Source organism: Muntiacus reevesi, chromosome X, assembly GCF_963930625.1.
Source record: "Muntiacus reevesi chromosome X, mMunRee1.1, whole genome shotgun sequence".
In the NCBI taxonomy this organism is placed as follows: Eukaryota; Metazoa; Chordata; class Mammalia; order Artiodactyla; family Cervidae; genus Muntiacus; species Muntiacus reevesi.
In genome coordinates, this window is record NC_089271.1 from 126,149,209 (window position 1) to 126,174,809 (window position 25,601).

Consider the following 25,601-nt stretch of genomic DNA (forward strand, 5'->3'; position numbering starts at 1 on the left):
ATATAGATATATGGGAGAAGAAAATGGCAACTCACTCCAGTTTTTTTGCCTGGAGAATCCCATGGACAGAGGAGCCTGGCAAGCTATAGTCCATGCGGTTGCAAAGAGTCGGGCATGACTGAGCAACTAATAAACACACACACACACACACACACACACACACACAGAGATATATGGGGCTTCCCTGGTGGCTCAGATGGTAAAGATATAGATATATGAAATTTATCTTCCACCTTCCTCATGCTTTCTAATTGACCCATCTAGTCAGTCTTCCCTTTCTTGTCTTCATTTAGAATAAATTATTTTTATCTCAGCATTATTTTCTCTATGCTAGTTCAGAAAAGAAACTTTTATCTTTTAGTATTTATGCTTAAAATTACAATAAAATTTTTGAATTTATAGTAATCTGAAGTTAATTGATATTTGTACCATTCCTTAGGATAATCCAGCTTTACACTTCCCGGATAATATATGATTTTTTTTAACCTAATTGTGGTATAATTGACAAATATGATCATATATATTTAAAGTATACATCATGATGACTTGATATACATATATATTGTAGAATGGTTACCAAGATCAAGATAATGAAAACATTGATCACCTCACATTGTTAACACGTGTCAGCTCATGTGTGTGTGTGTATGTTTGTGGTTGAAAATGCTTGATATTTACTCATAGCAATTTTCAAGTATATATTACCATATCATTAACTACATTCACTATGCTGTATATTAGAGCCTCAAAACTTTTTATAAGTGAAAATTTGTATCCTTTGACCTATATCACCCCATTTTCCCCTCCCTCCAGCCCTAGCAACCACCATTCTATTCTTGTTTGTATGAAATCAACTTTCGTCTGTCTGCCTTATTTCACTAAGCACAGTGCCCTTCAGATTCATCTTCTTTATCCATTCATCCACTGAAGGACATTCAGGTTGTTTCCATATCTTGGCTATTGTGAATAATGGTGCAATGAATGTGGGATCCTGATTTCAATTTCTTTGGATATATACCCAGGAATAGCAGCGCTGTACCATATAGTAGTTCTGCTTTTGGCTTCCCTTGTGGCTCAGCTGGTAAAGAATCCACCTGCAATGAGGGAGACCTGGGTTCAAAATCTGAGTTGGGAAGATCCCCTGGAGAAGGAAAAGGCTACATACTCCAGTATTCTGGCCTGGAGAATTCTATACAGTCCATGGGGTCACAAAGAGTCAGACATGACTAAGCAAATTTCACTTTCATTTTGCATTCCCACCAACAGTGTACAAAGGTTTTCTTTTCTCTACATCCTCACCAACATTTATCTCTTGTCTTTTTTATAATATCCAGCCTAACAGGAGTGAGGTGATATCTCATTGTGATTTTTTTTCATTTATTTTCATTTATTAGTTGGAGGCTAATTACTTTACAATATTGTAGTGATTTTTGCCATACATTGACATGAATCAGCCATGGATTTACACGTGTTCCCCATCCCGATCCCCCCTCCTGCCTCCTTCCCCATCCCATCCCTCTGGGTCTTCCCAGTTCACCAGCCCTGAACACTTGTCTCATGCGTCCAACCTGGGCTGGTGATCTGTTTCACCCTTGATAATATACTTGTTTCAATGCTGTTCTCTCAGAACATCCCACCCTCGCCTTCTCCCACAGAGTCCCAAAGTCTGTTCTGTACATCTGTGTCTCTTTTTCTGTTTTGCATATAGGGTTATCATTACCATCTATCTAAATTCCATATATATGTGTTAGTATACTGTAATGTTCTTTATCTTTCTGGCTTACTTCACTCTGTATAATGGGCTCCAGTTTCATCCATCTCATTAGAACTGATTCAAATGAATTCTTTTTAACGGCTGAGTAATATTCCATGGTGTATATGTACCACAGCTTCCTTATCCATTCATCTGCTGATGGGCATCTAGGTTGCTTCCATGCCCTGGCTATTATAAACAGTGCTGTGATGAACATTGGAGTGCTCGTGTCTCTTTCAGATCTAGTTTCCTTGGTGTGTATACCCAGGAGTGGGATTGCTGGGTCATATGGAAGTTCTATTTCCAGTTTTTTAAGGAATCTCCACACTCTTCTCCATAGTGGCTATACTAGTTGTCATTGTGATTTTGATTTGCATTTCCCCAGTGATTAGTGATGTTAAACATCTTTCATATACTTATTGGTAATTAATATGTCTTCTTTGGAAAATATATATATTCAAGTCCTTTGTCCATTTTTTTAAAATTGGATTATTTGCATTTTTGTTATTGAGTTGTGTGAGTTCTTTATATATATTGGATATTAATGCCTTATCAGATACACTTTGCCTTCCATCCTTTCCCTCTAACCCTACTTTCAGCTGCTTCTATCTACATACACATACCCTGCACCTTAGCTTTATAGAGTCTCTCTCTGTTTTTGTTCAAGCTGTTCCTTTCACATGGAAAATTCTTCCCCACAGCTCTGTTGAAATCCTTTCCATCCTTTAAGGCTCATCTTGAGTACCACTTCCCATAAATATGCTTTTCTGATTCACTCATTTGTTTATTCATTGAATAAATATGTATTGATCACAGCACTACATTCTTCTGGTTACTGGGGATAAAGCAATAAACAAACACAGCCACAGCCTCATGGACCTTATATTCTATCAGGTAAAAACAGGTGATAAACAGGAAATAAGTAAAACACCTGTTATATTAAGTGGTGATAAGTGCTAAGAAGAAAATAAAAGAATATAGAGGAGGTTCTGACAGCCAGGAATGATGAGTATCCTCTGGTCAAATACCTTTCCTCACTTTGTGTACCCAATGCAAGTATTTTCCTTTACAATGTGGCTATTTTCATATTTGCCCTATTTTTCTCTCTTATATTCAAAGTTCCTTGAGAGCAGCATTTTACTTATCTTTGTATCTCCTTTACCATCTGAGCCACCAGGGAACCCCATCATAATGGAGATATCTCCTCGGGCTTCCCTGGTAGCTCAGCTGGTAAAGAATCCGCCTGTAATGCAGGAGACCCCGGTTCAATTCCAGGGTTGGGAAGATCCCCTGGAGACGGGAAAGGCTACCCACTCCAGTATTCTGGCCTGCAGAATTCCATGGACTGTATAGTCAATGGGGTTGCAAAGAGTCGGACATGACTGAGTAACTTTCACTTATAGCTGTATCTCCTACAGCTACCAAGACAAAGTTCAGTAAATAATGGTTAAAATGACTCAAATGATGGAAATAAGTGCAATAGTACTTAAGAGAAAGGAGAGACTAATACAGTGGTTGGTTAGGAAAGACTCCTTGGAGATAGTTAATTTGGGTAAGGTTTTACAAGATGGGTGGGGTGAAGAGGAAGGAAGAGCTGAGTAAGTCTGATTTGATATACATGTTCTTGAAAATTTAAAACCCATTGTTTTATCAACTGACTAATATTATGAATAATTTTCTTTATTTTTAAAACCAGTGTTTCAGAAGGGACGGGCAATAGACACTGGAGAAGTTGACATTGGTGCACAGGTCATGCAGACCATTCCACCTGGCTTATTCTGGCGTTTTCAGATTACTATCCACCATCCTATATATCTGAAATTCAATATTTCTTTAGCCAAGGACTCACTGCTGGGAATTTATGGCAGAAGAAACATTCCACCTACACACACTCAGGTATTTGATATTTTAGATATTTCTTGACCCTTTCAGAGAGTGGTGGGATGAATAGTTCAGGGTTTGTGACTTTCAAAGTATGTGAGAGTCAAAGGTGACGGCAGACAATTTTGTAATCAGCAAATATCCAGAATAATCACAGTCAAGCGAATGAGAAAAAAAGATGCTATTGAGCAATAACAACTACAATTTAGCAAAACAGATTCAAAAAAGGAAGTTTAAGAAAATATTCTTTCAGCTGAAGTTCTACTTCCTGGAACAGGATGGTCATGAGCCTTCCCAGACCCTTCTCTTTTTCAGTCTTGGTGCCCACACCTCCACTGGTTCCATACATTCCTGACCTGTTGTCCCAATAAAGGAATGCAAACCAAGAGGGAAATGAGTCAAAAAGGCGTGTTTTGTCTTGTAGGTAAAACATGTTCCTTATTATTGTTAAGAAAAACTTAAATAGGTAAAACCTCTGTGGTTTACAAGACCCTTCTAGAAACCTTTGCCACTTCATTTCCCTTAATTTCTTTCCCTTATCTCTTCCTACACGAACCCATTTGAGGCCCTGCTCCATCTAAGAAGTAGCATAAGGAATTGTAACCATCCGGGACTTGGGATACATGTACCATGTTCTTGTCCGCTGATTAGGGATAAAAGAAAAGAGGACAAGGTCTTTGAATATTTCATTGTGTTACCACAAAAGTAGTACATTATGTTGAATGTTTTGACTATTCATTTATTAGTTTTAAAAACTAGAAAACTGTTTTTAATTTGTAATGATGATCATGGTAACATTTCAAGGGGAATGTCTTTTTTCAAGTATCTTCTATCAGATACTTTTTGTAAAATATCTGGATTCTCTTGCATAATACCAAATAATTCTTCTGTATCTTGCTTTATTATTTTTAAACAATCATTTTTAATACTATAAAACTGAAAGGTTGGTAACATTTATAAATATCGTGGAGGGTTATTGTGTTTTCAGAATTAATAATATGCTTTGGGGTTTAGATACACTTAAGAATGAATTACCTCTTTTCCCACTCTGCCCACCTCCAGAGCAAAGAAGTATGAAGTATCATAGTTGATGTGAGAGATGTTAATCAGTCTAGAGGTAAAAGTCGTGGCTCATATCTATGTTTGCATTTGTTCCAGTTTGATTTTGTAAAGCTAATGGATGGAAAACAACTGGTCAAACAGGACTCCAAGAGCTCTGATGATACCCAGCATTCTCCTCGGAACCTAATCTTAACCTCACTGCAGGAAACAGGTTTCATAGAATATATGGACCAAGGGCCTTGGTATCTGGCATTTTACAATGATGGAAAAAAGATGGAACAAGTATTTGTGTTAACTACAGCAATTGGTAAGCTGCCTTGGCTATGATTTTGAATCGACAGCATAACTCCAGAAAGACACAGTGATGAAAGCGATACAGATGTTATTGAAGCTTATTGCTCATTCTGTCTTAAAGTCATTACTCAGGATACATCACAGTGAGACAGGTTTATATTGCTGTTGTCAGTAATGTTGTTTAAATGCAGATTAAGATTTTTAAAATGCTCCATTATTTGTGGCTATTTTAGGATACCTGCCATGCTCCTTTTTATATGTTTTCAACAGGAATAATACCCTGGATTACACTATTACTGAGACTACATAGATGAAAAACTTCATGAAGAAAGGAAATAAGCAAGAGAAGCCCTGTTAATTCAAGTTCTATTAAAAAAGAAAAAGCAAATAAATACCTTTTTGAAATGGAAAAACTAGCATCAATCCAGTTCTTCTTTAGAACAACTGATTCTGGAAACATTAAGATTGCAAAATACAGCCTAAGCATACAGAAGAGTCTTAAGGATAATAACTTGGGTCATTCAGAGTTCTTTCTTTAGAACTGTTTAGTTTAAAAATCATCACAATGACTCGTTCACTGTGCTCAGAGCCTATTAAAGAATGTTCTTTTCAGTACAATGTCTACACACACTCTTACTCATTTTCACCCTAGTTAATCAGAGACAGCTCACTTCTATCATTTTGGGGAGTCAATTCATTCGCCATAACCCTTTGTATGAATAAAGCTGAGCTCTTTAGCAAATTTAGAGCCCTAACAGTATACAACTCATAGACACAGTATTTTACTGTGTGAATTCTCCTGAAACACGTGTCTTTTAAAAGAAGGGAAAATATTTTACAGCTGTCAGTTTTCTATACAACTCTCACCACTTTATCCTTTAGTTAACCTGTTCTACCATGTGTTTAGGAAATTGTGTTGATTGTTAATAGATATACCATCTGCTCTTTATAACAATTATATTGTATTTTTACTTGATGCTGAAGACCTTTTGTCAGTAGAAAATGGTATTCCAGCCACAGATTATCAAAAACTTGCCTCTGAAGTAATCAGAAAGGCAATAAAAATGCACCAATGGTTTTTCCCCTTAGAGAAAAGCTCCACTGATCTTACATCTTCAAAAGACAAAGTGTTTGTTAAATTAGAAATACACACACACACACACACACACACACACACACACATATATTTTTTTTAAGTCATGACACTGTTTTGCTTCTCAGAGATTCAGTGGGGGCAAATTCAACAGTTGCATCTTTCATATTTGTCCACCAAGACTCAGTTTTGCAAACTAATCAGATATGAGAGGCTGAGTTTCTCCTAAGAAATCAGAGCAATTAAAAGACTTAAAACATTTGTGAAGAGGATTTTCTCTCTTCCTGTTATCCTTACCCCTAAGTTCAACTTAAAACACTAACCAAGCTATTAACCTTTCAAAAATCAATAGACCCAGAAACACGCTTGGAGTTGTTTTCATGTCCCTTAATTCCTTTCCCAAAGAACCTAACCTTTGAGATATAATTTCCTATTATCCAGAGATTAAGCTTAGTTTCATATAAAACAACATATTTGCTTCTTCCTTATGCAAGTCTGTTTCTTATTTCTCCTAAAATTTCACTTAGAATTCAAGTAAAGTTGCCAAAATGTCAAAGATATATAAATTATTTACTCTAAATTATCCCCATTATTTTTATGTTTTTGTAATTGTTAAAAGAGGATAATATATTTGTTCCTTTGTCTATTAAGTGATAATATTATAATCAGTTGGATTGATCTTAACTATATTTGGTCTGCTCATAGGGATCAAAACAGCATAATAACCATTTTTTGAGTGACTAATATAGGTGAGCAACTAGCCTGTATTATTATATGTTATTTTCTAGTTTTATAGACAAAGTTATGAATAAGCCAAAGTCTCCACCAACCAGCTCAATAACATGATAATATATATCATTAATGGAGTGCTGTTCTGCCCCAAGCACTCTACATTCAATTATCTTGTTTGATTCTTATCACAAGCCTAGCATAGGTATAGTGGTACTTATATTACAAATAAGAAATCAGAGACTTGGGGTGAGTAAAGAAGTCCCACAGCCAGCAAGTGGCAAAATTGATATTAGAGACCCTCAATATCTCTGATTTCAAACCCCTGCTCTTTAGAACATGCTTATCCCATAGGATTATTCATTAGATTTTGTTTCTCCCATGAGAAAACCTGCTGGAAGCAAAACCCATGCAGATCCAAAGGCTGTAGCATAAGAACAGGGTTTTAAGCATAAGAACTTTAAAATAATTCTCAACCCTAATGAACTGGTGTCTAGGAAGTGATCCTGGAGTAAGATTTAAAAGATAGAAGACAAACTTCCTGGAGGCCATTGTAAATAGAAAAGCACACCCTTTTTCATCACTAGTTATTTATGTGTTTCTGCTGTAGCCATCCTCTTCTGGAGTCCCTAGGCTATCCCAATATCTCTTTGATACCAAAACCTCCTCCATTGCCTTCTCTTCTCATTTGCATTGCAGGTGTTAAACTCTATGCAGCATTACGGGCCTCGGGACAATTCTTAGATAAGTCAATAAGACAGAGGGATTTTTATTTATTTTGATAGCAAATTTTATTAAACATTTTCTCTCTCCAGTAGCTACATTCCCACATGGCTGCTTCCATGAAGTTGTCAATAGGACCTGGTATGAAATTAAATTTAAGTATGTTTACCTTTGAAATTTTCATCTATAGCCTCCTATTAACCATGCAGGGCAGGGAAAATCCAAATGTAGATTTAAGAATGGCCACTTCTTTTTGGTACAAGAAAGCAAAACAACAAAAAAGATGATAATTGTTCCATCTCTGAATGAAAAGAAATAAGATTCTTTGTGCCTTTTTGTAATGATCTTTTAAATAAAGGAATGATTTTCTGAAAATAACTAATGTTTTAATGAGTTAAAAGTGGTTAGCTTATTGTCAAATGTTACATTCCTGCCAGTCCAGTTTTCAGCAAATTCCATGTGTCAGTTCTTATCCAGTTCAGTTTTCTAGCACAGGGATCAGAGAACCGACCATCATAAACTCGCAAAAAGGAATCTGATGTGTTCATATGGATGTCAGAAGAATAATCTCCTCTGTTGATAGGATAGCGATCCACACGGCCACTGGATTCATTCTCAGCTTCCTAAGGATCCCCTAAATGGACTAGATGCCATGTTTTTCCTCTTGCTTTTCTTCTGCCCAAGGCAGAATTCCAAGTCTAGATTAGAATTCTTCTAACCATTGAAGTTTGCTCTTTGAAGCACTGGTTCTCAATGCTTTAATTCAGTTTTCACCTGCAGGGTCACTTGAGGTATTTGTTAGAATGTAGATTACTGGGCTGCATCCTCAGAGATGGAGGCTTCCCAAGTGGTGCTAGAGGTAAAGAATCCTCCTGCCAGTGCAGGAGACACAAGAGATGCGGGTTCTATCCTTGGGTCAGGAAGATCTCCTGGAGTAGAAAATGGCAACCCACTCCAGTGTTCTTGCCTGGAAAATTTCATGAGCAGAGGAGCCTCGCGGGCTACAGTAGTTGGGGCTGCAGAGTTGGACCCCACTGAGCAACCAAGCATGACTAATATCCTCAGAGATAGATTCAGTAAATCTGGTGTGAAGCTCAGGTATCTGCATTTTAAGTACTTCAGGTGATCCTCCTTATGTAGGTGGTCAAAAGGCCTCGATTGAAGAAATACTATTTCTCAACTCTCATTATAAATTCTCAGAGTTCAGTAGAAGACACCAAGACTACTTACTAGAATATTTCCTTCTGATTGGAAATAGCTTATCCAAGTGAAACTAGATGAAGTAGATGATTTGGATTGAAAAGCAAAAACTGGTACCTATGAGAAGTATGAGTGTAATGGGCCAGAACGTAAAAGTCAGAGTTGAGGAGCGCTAAGTTATAGAAAATGTACGGAAAAAAGTCATGAAAAAGTGGGTTTTTTAAAAACTGCAGGGGGAAAGCATACATATCATAATAGGTCGTGGACTTGGAATTTGATGCTGTTAGACTCAAATAAAATTTTAAACTAAAAACAGTTTTCAATATCATTGTCAGAGACTGATTTTTATAAAACTTTATACCTCTTCAGTCAAGTTACTTAGCACAAGATTGGTCAAAGTTCTGTTGTATTGAAGACACTATGTCACCAGAACTATGTACAGGCACCTTCAAAGCCTTCTCAATTCCCCCTGAAACCTATTCTTCTCTAAGAATGAATTGAAGGGAAATTAGTGGCAAAGAACTGATAATGCGTTTACAGCCAAGAAAGCATTTCTCAACAAAATACTTAGGTTCTAATGCTTTTCATGGTGGTGAGTTTAATATGAACACTTACTTTAAAAGCTTTCCATTGTCACTTATTAGTGAAAATGAAATGCTGATTATCATATTCAAGCCGTCAAGATAGTAGATTAAACATTTTAAGGTGCTAGAGAAGACATTTTTCTTTGCTACCACCTAAATTTGAAAAATAAACAATAGACTTCATTTTCTGGGTTATATTTTAAAGCCCTTTTTGCTTTTGAGAAATGACCTATAATCCTAGTACATTTTTAGCTTTATCATGAATGTCTTTTAAGAATACAGCTCATCTAGACCCTTGATGCACTTTAGAGGTGAGGTTGGTTTTTAGTCCCACTCTTGAATAGCCAATTCAGCAAATCCAGGGTGCTTTAAATAATTTGGTACTGTGACCTCTTACAGAAATCTTTGGCATCTGACTTTAGACAGTAAGTGCTTTGTAGACAGCAAAGGGCAAAGATTGCTATAGGCCCAGTGTTTTTGCAATTTAGAAAAAAATAGATGTCAATGTATGACAAAAACCACTACAATATTGTAAAGTAATTAGCCTCCAACTAATAAAAATAGATGGAAAAAAAGAAAAGAAAAAAAGAGACTCTACAGCCTATAGGTTTGTTCTTTTTTTTTTCCTTCTTTTTCTCTCTATTAACAGAAATAATGGATGACTGTTCGACAAATTGCAATGGAAATGGAGAATGTATCTCTGGCCATTGTCACTGCTTCCCAGGATTCCTTGGACCTGACTGTGCTAGAGGTAAGGTTGCCCTGTTATACTGATTGGTTCGGGAACTTGATATCATTTGAGAACTTAGAATTAGTAACAATAGGGAGAGGAGGAGGGATAGGAGTGATAATAGCAGTAGCAACACCCCCGGTGATCTCTACCGAAAGGTGAGCACTTGCTCTGCCAGGCACCATTCTAAACACTTTGTGGTACTTTTAATTCATATATTGTATAATAATCCTATGGTGTAGATCTATTATCCTGGTTTAATGGGCAAAGAAATAGCATCAGAGAGGTCAAATCACTTAACTAAGGTTATCTAACCACTGAGACCTGGATCCTCTGAAAGCAACCAACTCCATGATATTGGACTGGCCAAAAGTTCATTCAGGTTTTTCCATAGCATCTTATGGAAAATCCCTAGCAAACCTTTTGGCCAACTCGGTACTTCTATTCCCTTCATAAACTCATTTATAATGGAGGAACTTTGGGTAACCACTTATACAAACCAGGGTAAACTAGAAGAGGTGGACAGTCTCCAGCTGGCTGAGTAGCTTATAAAGGAAAGACTGGGAAGGCAGAAGTTAAAGTTTGAAACTTTAGTAAACCAGACTTGCCCATAGTTTAATTCTTGTAAAGCTGTGGGTAAATCATGCTGGGTTTTCCCCATAGGCTTACAGTTATTATCGATACTTTAGAGATGCTCTATGCTTGTTCACAATGTGTTCTTAAAGTTCTCAGTCTGCTAATGCTTTCATCTCAGGTTTCTCAGCCACTCAGTTTCTTTAGATTAAATTCTATTCAGCAGAGAATTCAATAGCACTTGCTAGATTCCCAGTTCTCCAATAGATCTTCAGGAGGTGGGGGGTAGAAGCAGAGGTTAGGGCTGGTATGGGAAAAAATGAATAAGACGAGATATAGGCCCTGCCCTCGGGGAATTCCATAGTTTTTTAATAAGAAGACAAAGAATGACAGAGCAGAGTGAATGTTCCAATGAAGGTCTGCACAGCTGGAATAGGCACATTGTCCAGTACCAATCTCTAAATGCCCAACTTTTGAAAGACAGCACTCTATAATAGGAATACCTCCCTCCTAGTTTTTTGAATTTTATCTTCTTGAGGAAGAAACACCAAAAGAGAAAAAAATCCTAACTTATAATAATGATGATGGTGATGATGATAGTTGTTTAAGAGTATCAAAAGCAAGTGCTTGAAATAATTTCTTCACTCAGGGTGTTTTTATAATTTATCTTTCCCCCAATCCCATAAGAGGAAAATTCTGTTTGTAATCATGAACACGTGCCGATTTAATAAAGGCTAAGTCAGAAATAGTACAATTTTTTTGCCAGAAATATCATATGAGAATCGATAGAGAATTGCTCTTTGGAGATTTTACAAGCATTATGAGAACATTACAAGTTCATTTGCCAACCTTCAGATTCGTGCCCTGTGCTGTGTGGTGGGAATGGAGAATATGAAAAAGGACACTGTGTCTGCCGAAACGGCTGGAAGGGGCCAGAGTGTGACGTTCCAGAAGAGCAATGCATTGATCCAACGTGCTTTGGCCACGGCACCTGCATCATGGGAGTTTGCATCTGTGTGCCAGGATACAAAGGAGAAATATGCGAGGAAGGTCAGAGCCCTGTGTTAATATATTGCTTCAGGCTTTTCTCTCACTGAATGGTCAAAGGTGTCATTCTGTGTTTCTAGTAGAGATGTAACTGGTCTTTGCAAACCATAAGTGCATAACATGTCTAGTTAGTACATGGAACAGTGGGAGTTCATGTCTCTTCTGACAGCCTCTGATAATAACATGAGGCCATACCTCTGACCCTTACAGAGCAGTAGTGGAAAATGTCATATGCCCCCCTCATTTTAACACTGTTTTATGATGAAAATTTCCATCATGATGATTTTAGGTGTTAATTTATATGCTTTCATTATTACAGAGTGCACTAGGCTACATCTTTCTCTAAAGCACATAATAAAAATAATATTATTGTGCACATATGGAACCATTTCATAAATGTTTTCTTTGGGAGTGATTTGTAATTACCATTATTATTATTGCTTTATGCTATTTATTTTTATATATCTCATGCTGAAACTTGACCTCCCTGCCTAAGGAAGTAGACTCACCACTAATGAGTTTCAAGACAATGCCTTTATATTAAAATTCACCCCAAAGGAGCATTTACACATACATGCCCAATAATTTTATCATTTACAAAACATACTTCGAAACAGCAGTAGTTTTATCATTTAAAGAAGACACATTGGAAAATAAGTTTGCTAGTAATCAGACCTTTTTCATGCCACATTCCTCAAATAAGACTGATTTCAGAAATAATATTAAACCATTACCATGGGAGATGGTCTCATCACAACTGTTGTTCAGGAAATAGATTGCTGAAAATGCACTATAATTGCTTTTTAAAGATGGCTCATTAAGACTATTACACAGCATTTTAAAGGGTTTAATCTCATTCTGCTCCATGAGCAAACAAGAGTTTAGCTTTCCACCTTCCATTAGCCATAGTAGAATTTTGGTGTGAAGATTGTATCTGTTCCAATATGAATGTCATTGGGCCTTGACAAGGCAGTAAAGTTCCTGACTTACTTTTAGAAGCTGTTTTTACTTTAAGCTATAAATTCAGATGCTATACAGATGCGCACATGTTTTCACCAAAAAAAAAAAAAAAAAAATGGTGTCTATTACAACATCTACAATCTGCCCTGGAAAACATTTAACCTAAGTTAGACCGTTCTAATTTACATTTTGTAAATAGTTGAAAAAGGACTTAGCTACAATTTGCCTTCTAGGCCACAAAGAAAATTTATAGAATAACCAAGATAGCAAGGAGTACCACGTTTATATGTAGAAACTTTCCAAATACAAATTTTTTAATAAAAAAAATATTTTAGGTCAGATTTCACAAACAGGAGCTCATTGGCTGAATGGGCGCATGGGTGGGTTTTGTTTGTTTCAGTAAGTGGTTGTGGTGGTGTTTTCATTGTTGTTTAATGTGATGTATTTTGCAAAATTTAAAATAGAGAAGTATTGCATAAAGATTCTGGCCTCTCTTGAGCAACAAAAATATCTGGTGACCCTGAACCCACATTCCTACATGGTAGCAATGATTGGAGCCAATTAACAGGAACTTGGGCTTCCCTGGTAGCTCAGGCAATAAAGAATCCACCTGCAATGCAGGAGACCTGGGTTCCATCCCTTGGTTGGGAAGATCCCCTGTGGAGGAGGAAATGGCAACCCACTCCAGTATTCTTGCCTAGAGAATCCCATGGGCAGAGGAGCCAGGCAGGCTATACAGCCCATGGGGTAGCAAAGAGTCAGATATAACTCAGCAACCAACACACAGACACACACAGAGCAACAGCGGCAGCTTCCCTTAAACTGGACACTTATTCCCAGCACACCCTGTTTTCTGAAATCCAGCCCATCTCATTCATGTAAGCAACCCACCTGGTCCCTGCAGTCAAATGACTTTGTGCCTCTGACTTAAGTATGACGTACCTGGTCATTGAAGGTGATCTTCTTAAAAAAATAAACATATATTAAGTTAAATACTATTTTATTTATTAAAATTGTTATATTTTGATGCAACAAAATTACCTCCTTCTGAAATAATATTGTACACTAAAGAACCCGCCTGCCAATGCAGGAGACATAAGAGACCTGGGTTTGATCCCTGGGTTGGGAAGATCCCCTGGAGAAGGAAATGGCAACCCACTCCAGTATTCTTGCCTGGAGAATCCCATGGACAGAGGAGCCTGGTGGGCTACAGTCCATAGGGTCGCAAAGAGTCGGACACGACTGAAGTGACTGAGCGCGCGCACACACACACACACACACACACTTTTCCTCTCCCTCCAAATAATGAATAGATCAAATTAGATGTACCTTCTGGTGTTTATTTGCTGATTAGCTCAGGTATTAAAGCATTGTGCTAATGACCCTGAGATCATGGGCTAATTATAATGGCAATAACACTAATTATAAAATGCTTAGTTAGACTTAACTCTATTCCATGGCACATTTGTTGTTGCTGTTTAGTCAGTAAGTTGTGTCCAACTCTTTGCAACCTTATGGACCATAGCCCTTGAGGCTCCTCTGTCCATGGGATTTTCCAGGCAAGAATACTGGAGTGGGTTGCCATTTTCTCCTCCAGGGGATCTTCCCAACCCAGGGATGGAACCCACATCTCCTGCCTTGGAGGCAGATTCTTTATCACTGAGCCACCTGGGAAGCCCATTCCATGGCACATGCTACTCACTAAAACTAGGCCAGTCTTGCAAATGGTGGCAGATCGTATCAGTGATGTTTCCATTGCTAGAAAAGTAATTCAAAGCATACATCCTCATAATGGTTAGGTTATTTTAGTCTCATCTTATTTGTACAGGAAGATCAGAAATTTGGGCATCAACTTTCCCATTTCCTGTGGGGTGGTCACTCAGTTAAAAGCACAAAATAATTTTCCCCAAGGCAAGCATAGAAATCTACTTGTGAAATAGTTTAGAGTATTTGTTAGAATGTGTCCAAAAATTTCCAGACTTCACAGAATCAGAGTCAAATATAATTGAGTCTGTGATATTCTAAAGCACTGAAAACTATGTCACAGTGCCGGGATAGAAAGAGAATCCAGGAGGCAAAGAATTTTTAAATTGTGTTTAAAATGTTGCATTTTCAGTGCTTCTTAGGAATAAATGAGAGATTATAAAAAATTAGTTATATTATATGATTCCATGAAACAGCAGTCACCTCAGCCAATACCTTAAATAATCCAAACTTAAATATATATAAAAACTCCTCTAGACACATCAAATAAAAGCCATTTCTGGGAGCTATAATTCCAATTTCAGAAGACAGGGAATGACTTACCAAAAATTCTTGTGTTTTTTTTTTTTTTTTTGCCAAGCTGAGGAATCCCTACTGAAGGCTCATTCTGGTCCACCCACCCACTTGTGTGGGAGTGCTACATACTGCTCATAATTTCATAGAACGTATCTGTGGTTTCCTTCTTCTACATTTAGATTGCAACCTTTATGGTAGCCTACCATATTTTTAAGTGTTGATAATATTCTGGTTCAAACACAGCATTTATGTGAATCATTGTATTGCCTAATGAAAGTAGCATAAATAATGTAATATTGGAAAATCAATGTATCTCACTGTCCTGGCCACACCTGTTCACTTTCAACCTTCCCCCACCCCCCCGCCTTTTTTTTCTGGCCTTCAGAGGACTGCTTAGACCCCATGTGTTCTGGCCATGGCATCTGTGTAAAAGGAGAATGTCACTGTTCTACTGGTTGGGGTGGAGTCAACTGTGAAACTCCGCTTCCAATATGTCAGGAGCAGTGCTCAGGACACGGGACCTTTCTCCTGGATGCCGGCACGTGCAGCTGCGATCCCAAATGGACAGGAGCCGACTGCTCAACAGGTACATCAGAATCTAATTCTTTACCCCCTTCTCTCACTCCTGAGTTCTTACTGGTCTTTACCTTAAGGTAGTATTTCTTAAAGTCAGATCTGTATGCCTTCATAAGGGACTTCCACACGTTTCCTAGGCTTGTATTTTAGGCTTGTATTTAGGCTTGTATTTCCTAGGCTTGTATTATTTCCTAGGCTGAGTTTTCATACACAACATACCGCTGGGCTTTTCATTGCATTTTTCATTGTCATAGTTCTGTAGTTGAACCTCTGTCTTCATTTTGCACTCTCCTATAGTTATTCCATCCATTCTGAAGTCTGTTATGATCAGTTCTCTACAGATTATTTCAAATCTATGTCCTCCTTCACTCAGGATGACAATCCCTAGGTCCATCCATGTTGCTGCAAATGGCATCATTTTATTCTTTTTTATGGCTGAGTAGCATTCCATTGTATATATGTACTACATCTTCTTTATCCATTCTTCTGTCGATGAACATCTAGGTTGCCTCCATGTCTTGACTATTGTAAACAGTGCTGCAATGAACATTGGGGTTCGTGTATCTTTTCAAATTAGAGTTTTCTCTGGATATATGCCTAGGAGTGGGATTGCTGGATCATATGGCAACTCTATTTTTAGTTTTTTAAGGAATCTTCATACTGTTTTCCATAATGGCTGCGCCAATTTACATTCCCCCCAACAGTGTAGGAGGGTTCCCTTTTCTGACTTTGGAAACGTCTTAACACTTGAATGAACACTCAAAAGATGATTATATGTTTATCAGGTGGATTTGAGAGCCAAAAACATTCCAGGCAGAAGGAATAAATTAAACTAAGAAATGTGAATCCAAATATTCCATTTGGCAACTTACTAGTCATTGGGTGTGACTGCACCTAAGAATCCAGAAGATATAATTGGAGAGATGGACAGGGAAGAGAACACAGGGAGTTTTGATTACATGCCACACTAAGGAACTTACATTTCTTCTTGACACAGTTAGAAGCTACTGCGTGGTTTATAACAGATTGTGTTTTAGGTCGAGGTTAGGGAACAGGACATGGCTACTATATAAGTGCTGCTGGAGTCAGGAATTATCACTAACTATGATTTCTACATTGGGAGACTGGGTGACTGATAATGAGTCTTAGTTGCAGCCTGTGAAATCTAATTCCCTGACCAGGAATTGAACTCGAGCCCCCTACATTGGGAACACGGAGTCTTAGCCAGTGGACCACCAGAGAAACCCTGCTGAAATATTCTATAAACAGATTTTCCTTGAGCACTTACTGTGGGCCATGTGCTAACTCTCGCACTACTGGAACTTGCAGTCTGGCTGGAGGAAATAGAGAGTCAACAATGAATAAGAGCTATACAAGTCTTTGAAACATGAGGAGAGTGAGAACTAGCGAGGTTAAATTATTTTTCCAAGGTCGTAGAGCTGGCTAATTGCAAACCTGAAAGTTGTTTGCAAGGCTGTTGATTTCATCCCACATCTAGCATTTCTTTCAGCCTCCACCCTCACCCCCACCAAAGGAAGAGTTAGACAAGGAGCAAGGACTCAGGTGAATAGATTAGCTTATGGAAAAGGGAACATTCTAGAAGATGAGGGGCATCAGATATCAAGTGCATTCTTGTCCAGATATAACGTGGATTCAATGTAGACTAAATTAGAATCGGGGCTTCCCTGATAGCTCAGTTGATAAAGAATCCACCTGCAATGCAGGAGACCCTAGTTCAATTCCTGGGTTGGGAAGATAAGCTGGAGAAGGGATAGGCTACCCACTCCAGTATTCTTGGGCTTCCCTGTGGCTCAGCTGGTAAGGAATCCACCTGCAATGTGGGAGACCTGGGTTCGATCCCTGGGTTGGGAAGATCCCCCTGGAAAAGGGAAAGGCTACCCATTCCAGTATTCTAGACTGGAGAATTCCATGGACTGTATAGTCCATGGAGTTGCAAAGAGTCAGACACAACTGAGCAATTTCCACGTTCACTTTCAAATTAAAATGTGGACTAAAGTCACAGCCATCCATTCTGGATGCAATGGAAAAAGAACACTGGAAGCACCTCTTGGTCAGAGAAGCAAAAGGGTGAATATGTATGACCCCAAACTCTGCAGTCTCTCAAGCAAAAAGCTTCCTAATAAAACTACCAACTTGAAAAAAAGGAAAAGGAAATGCCTTCTGAATCTCCGGTGTCATGGTAGGAATAGTCCTTCTGTGATTTTTAAGCTCCATAAAGGTTGTTCCCACAGAGCATATTTAACCATCGAGATGATCTCACTGTGCAGACTTTTAATTGAGTATGCTCAGTACAGGAAGCAATTTAACATCTGATTCTTATAATGGATCATGTCATTTCAAAGGTGGATATGCTCTTTGCCATTGATCATTCTCTTCCTCTAAGCGCATGAAGCTTAGCTGTTAGCATGTTAACTGTGTTGCTCTGATACCAAGGGGACTGCAGTGAATGGTTTACTGATTATTTTCAGTCTGTTTTCTAGGTACACTGAGTATTGTTAGCCGCACTGAATGGATACTTGATATAGGGTTCTTTCACCTGGAGGTCTCATGGTACTTCACAAAGGTTAACTCATTAGTCTTTAAAAAACACCTCAAGAGGAATACAACAGAAGCTTGTTATAGCATAGTTTAGATTTGGATATACTGCAGGTCAAATCATGCTCCCTTAAAATAGAACTCCTTGCCATGAAATCTCAGTAATACATTTAGCCCTGTACTGAAGATACTGGCCCCAGCTTCAAAAATCAGCTTTGTAAAACACATCTACTACATTTCTTTCATAAAATCTGGCTCCTCCTGGTCTCATAGTCTCTGAGGGGGAGCATAAAAGCAGAATTTAGAGCTTTGTCCTCCTTTCTTCTTGATAAAACTTCCTGAGAGCCACTCTATCTATTATTACTCTCAGACTGTGAAATTTATGGAAGATAAGCATTCGCAAAGAGAGGACAGTTTCTGTCCTTTCTACCATGATCCCCTCTCATTATCCTGGATCTTAGAACTGGATTAATCAGCTCGAGAGATGGAACATTAGGTCCTGAAGGATTTCTGAACTATGGACCATAGCCTGCCAGGCTTCTTTGTCCATGGAATTTTTCAGGCAAGAACACTGGAGTGGGTTGCCATGCCCTCCTCCAGGGGATCTCCCCAACTCAGGGATCGAACCCCCGAGTCTCCTGCATTTTCTGCATTGGCAGGCAGATTCTTTACCACTGAGCCACCTGGGAAGCTATATGTGTGTGTGTGTGTATGTGTGTGTGTGTGTGTGTGTGTATACACAGTTGCTATATAACAGGAATCATCTGTAGTTCTGGGTGAAGATTCCATAAGGTTTTGTTATAAGGATATTTGTTTTCAGGCCATGTGGCCATTTTGTCCGTTGGAGAGATGACAGTGTGTGTGTGATTGTGCTCATGTGTGCTTGTGTGTATATACACAGCATAGTGATTTTGAGTAACTCATTTAACATTTTTGAGTCTCAGCTGCCTCATTTTTGAAATGGTAGATTAGCCAAGTGGCTCTTGAGGCCCTTTTCAACACTGAGATCTGTGGTTCTTTAGCCTGTATATTGAGCTGTTGACACTGATTATCAATGGTTTGTGGATACAGTCCATAAACTCTCAACTCCATATTGTTTATGGTGACAAAATATTAATTGCAAATAGCTTTGTTTACGTTATAACGAAATCCACACTTTGACATATAGACCATTTTGTTTGAGAATCTACCTCTGTTTGTAGAGATACGCATGTACACACACACATAAACATGTGTGTATATGACAATGTCTTGTTATGTTTTTAAGTGTTCCCTAATGAATGGTGATTGCATCTACTAATAAAACAGGTAATTAGAGGAGGAAGTTGTAAAAGGCTCATATAATTATAATTGCTAGAAAAACTTTCCTTGATTATACAAGTATCATATGCTTTTAGAACATTATTTGTTTTCCCCTTTATTGAAAATGCCAATAATCAAAAGGTTTTCATCTGATTTTATATATCTATCACATACAATGCATCACTTTCCTTCAATTTCCAGGTATTGAGTAGGCCATTTGAAGTGATTAGTATACACTGTATTTTTCCTATAGATATTACAGTAACAGCAGGGTTGTACATGCCATTTGATAAAGAAGCTTTGTTCAAAACAGAATGTACATGCTACGGGCACAACTATATAGTCATTCATCATGCCACCGAAGAGAAAAATCCACTCATATATAAAGTAACTGAAATTAAGTATCTCCAATAGAAGAGAGATAATCAGTGTACCCAGATTAGAAACCTAGGATTGCAGGTAATCTTGTCTATTCAGTTTGGGACACACACCTGAATTTCTTAGGAGCTGTAGCTAGTTCACAAAAGAAAAGTCTCTACTAGTTATCAAACAATGTTAATATATTATAATGAACAAATTTCGCGGACTGGAAAGCTCAAATATAGACAATCAGTCACTGAAACATGATGGGAAGTTTTATACTGCTTTTTAGCATACAGGGACAAAAAGGCTTATGACTAATTCCTATGTAGGCTTAATTATTTTTAACTTGCATTCAAAGTATGACAACCTCTGATCAAGTTTATTTTAAAGTCATTTTTTCTATTCTGGAAGAAATAAAGGGTAAACCTTAAGGTGACTCTGATTTGATTGATGTAATAAAATAAACAGACTTTTGGACTCTGTGGGAGAAGGCGAGGGTGGGATGTTTCGAGAGAACAGCATCGAAACATGTATATTATCTAGGGTGAAACAGATCACCAGCCCAGGCTGGATGCATGAGACAAGTGCTCGGGCCTGGTGCACTGGGAAGACCCAGAGGGATAGGGTGGAGAGGAAGGTGGGAGGGGGGATCGGGATGGGGAATACATGTAAATCCATGGCTGATTCATGTCAATGTATGGCAAAAGCCACTACAATATTGTAAAGTAATTAGCCTCCAACTAATAAAAATAAATGAAAAAAAAAAGCAGACAAAATAAACCCCTGCTTGAAACATAGTGGCTACACCATTAACACCACAGTGAGGTAAAAACATTAACTGTAGATTTGCGGAATCTGTCAGTGCTGTTCATTTGTGGCACAAGAAATACAACCCCAAAAGCATCCTTAATAGAATTCAAGTCAGATTAAAAGTGTAAGAATCCACAAAAATATTTTTGGGAGGCATATATGAAATGGAAAAAAAATCATACTATTATCATGATTTCCTAGCAACACATCCTACTCAGAGATGGTTTGACACCCCCTAAGTTTTTTCATCTTGAGTGAAAATAGAAATCAAACCCCCCCCAAATTCTCAGATTCAAAAATACCTTATCTTTATCAAAGAGAGTCTATTTAATAGCCATAAGATTATATACATATATAATAAAGTGATTTAAAGCACATCAAATATCAAATGTTTTCAAAACACATCTTTTACATTTTGTTCTGAGGCGATAAAAAACCATACCTTTTCTGCCATCATTAGCAGACTGCAATGCAAAAATCCAGTGAAACTTTTGACAATTTGACAAGTTTGAACAATGAGGTAAATTTGCAGCTCCCTCTCTGTAAATCTGAGCTAACTCCACTGACTGTTCCCGGACATTAAAGCTTTAAAATTGTTTTTCAAACCAGGGACATATATTTAAGGTGGCAACTGTGAGGTAAGAAAATATAATTAAGTAAGCCTGAGTGTGAGGAGGCATGCTTATTTACATGGCTCAAGTACAGTTAATAATAAGGAGTGCATTTGGACAGACCAATAGGAGCATCAAAAGAAACCAGAAAAATTTTGTACTGCACCATTAAATGCATTCCTCTCATTCACCCAAACTTTTTCTGAATTCCAAGTTCATTTTCTGTTTGGCATTTTTCTCAGTTCATGTTCATCTGCATAGAATGAAATAGACCCAGAAAAGGGTGTGGTCTAAAAGATGTGTTTGGCCCTGTAGGTGAGATCTTGCAGGAAAGGTGGCCACCTGGACACTCCCCTCCACAGTCTGACCTGCTGCCTGCTTCTCTGACATTGCGGGTGGGGGTTGTTCTGAGTGGGGGGTGGGGGGCGCAGTGTGGGCAGGAAGGTAGAAAGGGTCTCTAGTAGAGATGGTGGAGAGAGACTTCGAAGGAAGCCAGAATTCAGTTGTGCAAAATCAGTGGCCGAGACATGGAGAAGGATCAGAAAAAGTTGTTCCAATCCTGTGCAAAATCAAATAATTAGAGATATTAAAGAGCACTCCATACATTCCCCCCACCCCCAGAAACTGAAAGATGCTTTCATTCCTGTGATAAAGACATCCTGCATTTATCCATTGGTTTTAATTGTTTCTCCAAATACTGACAGGGCCATTTTTTTCATTATTTCTTTTTAAAATAAAGCCTTATTTTTCTTTTTTTTTTCATTTATTTTTATTAGTTGGAGGCTAATTACTTTACAATATTGTAGTGGGTTTTGTCATACATTGACATGAATCAGCCATGGATTTACATGTATTCCCCATCCCGATCCCCCCTCCCACCTCCCTCTCCACCCGATCCCTCTGGGTATTCCCAGTACACCAGGCCCGAGCACTTGTCTCATGCATCCAGCCTGGGCTGGTGATCTGTTTCACCGTAGATAATATACATGTTTTGATGCTGTTCTCTCGAAACATCCCACCCTCGCCTTCTCCCACAGAGTCAATCATGTACTTCCTTTTAGTTTTGGCTGCATGTGTTGGTACTTGGGATCTTTCGCTGCAGTGCAGACTCTCTAGTTAGGGTGTGCTGGGTTCAGTAGTTGTGGCGTGTGGACCCAGCCACCCCCACAGCATGTGGAATCTCAGTTCCCCCACCAGGGATCAAACCCATATCCCTAGCGTTGGAAAGGGGATTCTTAACCACTGGACCACCAATGAAGTCCCCCCATTCATTATTATGGCCATAATCTGGGGTCATTGTTAGCGTGTGGATTGCATATTGAGCTTTGATAATAAAAACTACCTCTAGAAACTTTCCAGAGATTTGCTTTACATGTATTCTTCTGAGTCATTGGAAAGGGATAGACTACCCACTCCAGTATTCTTGGGCTTCTCTTGTGGCTCAACTGGTAAAGAATCCACTTACAATGTGGGAGACCTGGGTTCGATCCCTGGGTTGAGAAGATCTCCTGGAGAAGGGAAAGGCTACCCACTCCAGTATTCTGGCCTGAAGAATTCCATGGGCTGTATAGTCCATGGGATTGCAAAGAATCAGGCACGACTGAGCAACTTTCACTTTCAATCTTCTGAGTCATTGGAAAGAAGAAGAGGCATTCGAAGGACAGAATTTGTCCTTCATAAAGAAGGGCCCTGGATTTTTCACCTGGTAAGAACTTGACTTATACTTCCACATTCCCAGTAACCTAGCAAACAGGTTTCTCTTATTCTCATAACATCGTGAAGGTGTAAGCAGGGTTAATAATGTTTCCTCATTTTATAGCTGAAGGAACTAATCTGCTATGAGACCCCAGGAAAGTTACTTTATTGTGTGTGCTTCAGCATTGAGGTTGGCAATAGAATTCACAACCCAATGTCTTATCCTAAAGATCAGTGTGGATTAATCTTGTTTTTATCCTGCTTGTGATTTGCTGAGCCTCTTGAATATAAGAATCCATGTCTTCCAAAAATCATAGAAAATATTTAGTCACTATCTCATTGAATTTTGATTTTCACACTTTCTCTGCTACCTTCTTTTGGAATTTCCATTAGACTCTCCCACTCTGACCTCTATGTCTTTTATGCTTTTTCCAATTTTCCATTTCTTTGTTTCTCTGTTGTTCTATTGGCAATTTCTTCAAATTTGTCTTCTGGCTCATGAAATATTTCTTCAGCTGTGTTTATTATGATGTTTAAACCTTCCATTAAATTTTAAATTTCAGTGATTTCATTTCTAAAATTATTTAGTTTGTTTTTCAAATATCCCTCATTAATTTTTGGCAATTTCTTGCTCCTTAATCCTGTCTTTATCTACTATTTTCTTTATGCATATTAAACATAGTTATTTTATATGCTATATCTGATAAATCATGTTAAGGCTTTATGGGTCTGGATCTATGGTTTCTTGTTTCTGTCAACTCTTGAATATGATTGGCTTGCTTTCTTACTTCTGTTAATTTTTTATAGTTGGTTAAAATATGTTGAAATTCTAAGTCTGGGGAAGATTTATGTTTGTTTCTCACAGGAAGCTGTCTGTACTACAGACCAGGGTAAACTTTATTTTTTTACTGTAGTGTAGCTGATTTACAATATTTATTAGTTTCAGGTGTACAACATGATGACTATTTGTACTAATTTAAAGTTTAAATCAAAAATCTCAAGTTACAGTTTTGGGACCATACATTTAGTACAAACTCAGGCTCCAAACCCACATGAAACTTAGCTAGTTGCCATGAAGTCACAGAGGAGGCTTGTTATTTAACATCTTCAGACCCAAGCCTTAGACAGATCATTTTCTTCTAATCTATTTTTGCAAGGCACATTTGCTTCTACATTGGTTTGAATATGGATCCCTGATCCTGTACGACCCAAGGTTCAGCTAACAATCTGTTTCCCACTCTGGATCCTCACCAAAACTCTAGGTTACCAAGATCAGCTGATGCCTCTGATGTCCTGGCACAGCCCTAACTCTCCACGTAATCTTGGACTAATCAGTCAGTATGGATCTCAATTTATACATCTGTAAAATGTGTTTTTCAGCTAAATTCAAATTTCAATTTATTTTTAATAATTAACATTTTCACTTTAAGTGGAGAAAAATATTTAAGTTGCAATTAAATCAAGAATTTTTTTCTACTGGGTTATGTGTAAACACATTAGAGTTCAACAAACCTAGAAGAGTTTATTCCAGCTAGAAAAATGGTTCAGCTAGTGAGCTTTAAAAGAGTGTTCTGAGAAGTATTGTTCAAAAGATATTTCTGGGACTTCCCTGGTGATACAGTGGATTAGAATGCACCTGCCAGTGCCGGGGACCTGGATTCGATCCCTGGTCCGGGAATATTCCACATGTCACACAGCAGCTAAGCCTGAGTACCACAACTACTGAGCTCATGCTATAGAGGCTGCGAGTCACAACTACTGAAGCCTGTGTGCTCTAGAGCCCAGCGCTCTGCAACAAGAGTAAGCCCAAGCACCAAAATTAGCGAGAGTAGCCACCTCGCTCACCACAACTAGAGAAAGCCCGTGTGCCGCAACAAAGATCCAATGCAGCCAAAAATAAAATGAATAAATTTTATTTAAATTTATATAAATAAATTTTTGTTATTTAGATAAATGGGAAAAAAAATATATTGCTGAAGTCATAGGAGTGAAAATTAACAACAATTTAAACAATCAGAGACAGCTTGCCACACTTTTCTGGTAGGTCCATTCATTTTTAAAATTGAATTGTGCATGTCAAACAATGAAAGTTAAAGCATTCTAAATGATACTGCCTACTTTAATTTCCAGCTGTCTTTGTTTATTTCTTCTTTGACAGACTTGACATAATCATAGAATATTCACACTAGATTAGATCTTAGAGATCACCTAGTTTTGTCCTTCCTTTTATAGAAGAAAACTGAGGCCCAGAAGGGTTGAATGATTTGCATAAGGTCATGCAACTGACTAGATACACAGCTAATATAAGAGACAACTCTCAATTTCTGGCTTAGACCTTTTGTCTAATATACCGTTAAGAGAGCCTTGTTCAAATTCAAGAGATATTACCTTTCCATTGTCATCACTTCCACTGAATCTCTAGGAATATTAGCAGTGAATATATACACAGGGCAGGATCCCAGAGTCTCTCTCTCCCTTGACTATCACAATGTTATGATTAAGGGGAGAAGTAGGTTGATGAAAGTGATCTGAACCAGTGTTGGGGAGGGGGGAAACAATGTTATGAAAATTGTCAGAGTTTCAGCATAGAAAATTCAGACAGAAATGAACTCAAATCCCAGCTCTTCCTCTGAGTTATTATGTGACCTTGAATAAGTTACTTGGTTTCTCTGAACCTCTCCTGTAAAATGGGGAAATAATTCCTACTTTGTTAGGGTAGTTGTAAGAGTTAAATGAGATAATATTTGCGAAACACCTAACATAGCGCTTCTCCCATAGT

General features: G+C 38.1%; 1 protein-coding gene across 3 annotated transcripts in view; it reads left to right on the forward strand.

Moving 5' to 3' along the window:
* The window catches only part of TENM1 (teneurin transmembrane protein 1), a 612,361-nt gene that overhangs the window by 331,980 nt on the left and 254,780 nt on the right, over positions 1-25,601 (forward strand). For all 3 annotated transcript variants that reach the window (XM_065915017.1, XM_065915018.1, XM_065915019.1), the window contains exons 7-11: positions 3,450-3,649; positions 4,793-5,003; positions 9,969-10,070; positions 11,478-11,672; positions 15,295-15,495. In XM_065915017.1, coding sequence (XP_065771089.1) covers positions 3,450-3,649; positions 4,793-5,003; positions 9,969-10,070; positions 11,478-11,672; positions 15,295-15,495 — 909 coding nt within the window. The remainder of the gene's footprint in view (positions 1-3,449; positions 3,650-4,792; positions 5,004-9,968; positions 10,071-11,477; positions 11,673-15,294; positions 15,496-25,601) is intronic.